Source organism: Etheostoma spectabile, chromosome 10, assembly GCF_008692095.1.
Source record: "Etheostoma spectabile isolate EspeVRDwgs_2016 chromosome 10, UIUC_Espe_1.0, whole genome shotgun sequence".
NCBI lineage: Eukaryota > Metazoa > Chordata > Actinopteri > Perciformes > Percidae > Etheostoma > Etheostoma spectabile.
The window spans coordinates 18,856,190-18,860,103 of record NC_045742.1 but is presented as its reverse complement, the minus strand read 5'-3'; the positions used below and the strand labels follow the sequence as shown (position 1 = coordinate 18,860,103).

Here is a 3,914-nt window from a genome sequence, read left to right as displayed (position 1 = left end):
CTTATTTCTTTTCTCTCATCTATGCAAATTCCTCCTTTCATCCCTTTGCGTCCTTCACTTGCAACCCTGATAAAAAAAACACACAAAAACACAAGTTTCCTTTCTACCATACAATGTTTTCTACCAATACAATGTCCATCACCTCCATGATTTGATACTATGGGATTTATCACCTGGCTCCTGTTGTTGACAGCATTTCAATGGTTTAACTCTGAGCGGCTCTCAAAGATAAGTGATAAGTGATAAGTGATGCACTGCAGCAGATTCGGTGGGGTGAACTCTGTCTACAGTGCAAGCACTTGGCTGTTTACGCATCCGACCTACAGTGTTAATGCAGACAAAGTGCATTAAAACAGAGAAGGAAAATCAATGGCCGAGCCAAGGTAATAGGTCCATGTAATCCTATAAGCACCGTAGAATTTTAATTTTTAAATTGTATCCAGTATTTAAGTAGCTTTATGTGTTTTTGAAAAATATTAAGGGCAGATTATGGGGTTAATTGTGTGTGCTTCACACTTTGTGCCCATGGCCACTGTCTATTTCTGTGGTTCCATTTATGTGTGACTGTCTTTAGGAATGAGCCAGACTATATTACACCCTGGGCCCTCCCTCAGAAGATCTGCTAAAGCAACAGCTGATGTCAGTCCTGCTTAAAGACACACACATGGACTACAACCTGTCTGCCATTAGGCAGCAGCTTCAAGGGCACAGGCAGCCAAAGGGGAGGAAGGCTGCTACACCTTCCTCTCCCCACGACACATCAGCACTTGGCACAGGGGAGGCTCAATAGCACGCTCACAAATCCACAACTAAAGACTTAAATCCCAAGTTGCAGCAGGCAGAGAAGGGGAGGGCAGTTATCTAAGGCTTTCAGCACCCCCATGTGCCTGGTTGGATCATGGAGATGAACTGTCTTACTACTGAGACCCCAACCACAGCCAGCTCCTGCTCCACGGACCCCCTGTACGACAACTGCCCACCTTTTGCCCAGCCAGGGAGGGCCAGGGAAAAGGAAATGGAGAGTAGGGTTCTGTGCCCGGCTGTAACCAGACTCCCAGGCCCCTGCAGCCCTCAGCCGGGTTTGGCCCCAGCTGTGGCTAAGGTTCCCACACTGGTCGCTGGGGAAAGAGGGACTGGCACATGGCCAGATCACAGCTACTGCAGCTGGAGAGGAGGCCTGGGAAGACAGGGCTGGGAAGCAGAGCTGGGTCCAGGCATACACAGAGCAGGAGGAGGAGAGAGAGGAGGAGAACAGATAGGTAGCTGGGGAGTTGAGGACAGAGCTCATCTGAACCAGAGTCCCAATCCATCCCAGAGCGAGGAGCACAGGAGTGCTCTCTCTCTGTATGATAACCTTCCAGACGCTGTCACCCCCAACAGCCTCCAAGAGGTCTTTGACATGGAAACTGGCTTCCAGGAGCACTGGCAGGAGCAGATGTACAAAGCATGGGCCCCTGAGCAGATCCAGGGACTGATGGACATCGAGGGAGTGAGTGAAGACAAAAGCACCTGGTCCTCTTGTGAGATCATCCTCGCTGAAAGCGGTTCCAGTAACCAGGACCACAATCCAGTCCAGGACAAAAAACATGACAAGGAGCTAGAGCTGGACTCGGGATCCTGTGGATTTAAGCAGAAGGACCCACTGCCACCTCATCCACATCTTACAGCAACTTCCCCTCAGCTATCCCAAGCTGGCTGCCAGGTTCTGTGGCCCCCAGCTGAAGCCCAGCAGCCATCCTGGTCTCCTAGGGTGCCTCCTCCCGTTCCCCTGGCAGACCCCTCCGCCAGTGCCCTCCGCAGTGTCCTCACTAGTCTCCAACAGCAAATAGTCAGACAGAGGGAGGAGTACGAGGCACGAATACTCAGGTAACGGTCATTATGTTTTGCCTTGCATTTTCATTTCAAACTACACAGCACACATACATGTACTCATGGTACAGAGAGTACGCACACCATGTAAAGGACAAATTAAATGTCCTACATTTAATGCGCTTACGGCTTCAGAATTAAACTTTCAGTTCACTGACTTGCCTATGAGATTTTCCCAGCCCTTGGTGTATTTCCCGGGGAAGGTGACATGATGTTCCCAGGCCCAAGTGTGTGTGTCCACTCAGCTGTGCTGCTCTGTTCCACTCAGTTGACCCCGAGCTTCACCCTATATCCTGTTTAGTTCAAAGCCCACAGAGACCTGTAATTAGTTCCTTTAGTATGTCCCTACAATTGTTACTAATTAAGTCTTAATTATTTTTGTTTGGTTTATGTTTTCAGTCTACTGTGGAAATCTTAATGTATCACATATTTTATGTTAATAACTTGGATGTCATATAATGTATGTTATTTCCCACTGACACTATAAACACATTCCAATGTTTCCGGTTTTGGTGAAAGCGGTTAGATTTTAATAGAAAAAAAACCAAGCATATCCTGTGTGGTTGACCTATAGAAACAGCCAATGGCACTGGAAAGAGAGCTAATTTAAGGGGCCATGCTGCTGACCTAGACACAACACATACCTCATTTATTACTGATATAGATAGAGCAAGTCTCAGTGTAAGGTCACTAGTACTGGTTGGAAAGTAAAAGAAGAAAAGGACAATTCTTTTAGCTTAACATAGAGCATAGCAAAGAGATAGATTTAATTTTACAATTTCACCCAGCCACCTCTTCAAACCATATCAGACATCACGAATTAAACCTACTAAAACCAAACTAAAAACAACCAACTTTCAAGTTACAGGCTGACCTCTTCTTTCATTCCTGTTCATCGGTAAAAAAAGCCTTACCCCGTCTCCAGCCTTTCACATACACCTAATCATTTTCATATTTTTAGTTTTCCTCTTTTTGTCTTTCTCGTGTCTTTACCATCAGCCTAGAGCAAAGAAATGAAGAGCTGCAGGTCGAGGTTGTTCGGTTGAAAACAAACCTCACACAGCAGCGGCACTGGTACCAGGCTGTCCACGCTAAGATCACGGAGTCTGAAATGAACCGGGCCGCCGCTGAACTACGCAATGCAACTCTGCAGAAGGAGATGGATCAGTTCTTTGACACCTTCGGAGAGCTCAACAATGAAGCCAAGAAGACAGAATATATCGTCAAGAGCTTTTGAGAAAATAATACATGCATTGTGTGTGATGATATGAACAGTGTGTGCAAAAATGAGAAAACGGCACAAGACTGGCTAAACTTTAAACTCTAGATAGTGACAAACTACTATACATAATCCTATCTACATGGAATATTTCTTTCCCTTATTAGGAAAAAGATGTGGTTTCTGTTTTATTCTTAGTTTTTCTAAGAATCTGAGAAATATACAAAACATCTCTGAAAGAAAATGATCACTAATGTCCACTTTATTAGTTAAGGGCAAAAAGATGTTGGCCAGGTGATTATATTGTGGTCATTGCATTCACACAGGACATCTCTGAAAATAAAAGGAGAGATAAACTGGACAAAAATGTGAGATGCACAGTGTATGCAATAGAGCTTTTTTTCTGTTTTAAACATGGTAAGAGGTTCTGAACATCCTTATTTGATGAGATTTGTGGGAGTAAATGTGCCACTCCACAGGTCGTTTAAGGCATGACTGAAAGGTGGTCATGGGTTTTAAAAAGGAAAATATAGTGTACAACAATAAAGTCCTCAGTGACTCCATAGTGTCATAATTCTGCATGTCCATCGTACTATGGAATCAGTTCTGCAAAAAGCAGCTCCAGTCTATTTCTCTCATCTTTTAAGTGTCCATCTGTAATTCCAAGGTCCAGATTTCCATTCAGGATCCCACAGCCACATCCTCATTTTAAACCACAACATGTCTGCTCTTTGTCGACAGCCCGTCTTCCTCCATATACTTTGCCATTACAACCAGACTGCTGAAAGACGATAATGAAGGAAAACGCTGCACAGTACATTTTTTT

At 44.7% G+C, this 3,914-nt stretch overlaps 2 protein-coding genes across 3 annotated transcripts in view; one reads left to right on the top strand and one right to left on the bottom strand.

The window, feature by feature from the left end:
• The first annotated feature begins 641 nt into the window (after positions 1-641).
• si:ch211-247j9.1 (uncharacterized) lies at positions 642-3,649 on the top strand. The gene is made up of 2 exons (XM_032528792.1): positions 642-1,866; positions 2,869-3,649. The coding sequence occupies exons 1-2, from the start codon at positions 899-901 to the stop codon at positions 3,104-3,106; spliced, it is 1,206 nt and encodes a 401-aa protein (XP_032384683.1). The 5' UTR covers positions 642-898; the 3' UTR covers positions 3,107-3,649.
• Positions 3,328-3,914, bottom strand: part of mapk9 (mitogen-activated protein kinase 9) — a 19,913-nt gene continuing 19,326 nt past the window's right edge. The window contains exon 12 of one of the 2 annotated variants that reach the window (XM_032528786.1): positions 3,328-3,914. This exon is cut by the window's right edge and continues 1,423 nt beyond it. The gene's annotated coding sequence lies outside the window, so the exon portion shown is untranslated. The other variant, XM_032528787.1, reaches the window with a different exon arrangement.

What these genes read in the sequence shown, in the direction of transcription:
- si:ch211-247j9.1 (XM_032528792.1), top strand. Translation starts at nt 899, where the DNA reads ATGGAGATGAACTGTCTTACTACTGAGACCCCAACCACAGCCAGCTCC. An exon ending in TACGAGGCACGAATACTCAG is followed by an intron (nt 1,867 to 2,868) that starts GTAACGGTCATT and finishes CTTTACCATCAG; the next exon opens with CCTAGAGCAAAGAAATGAAG.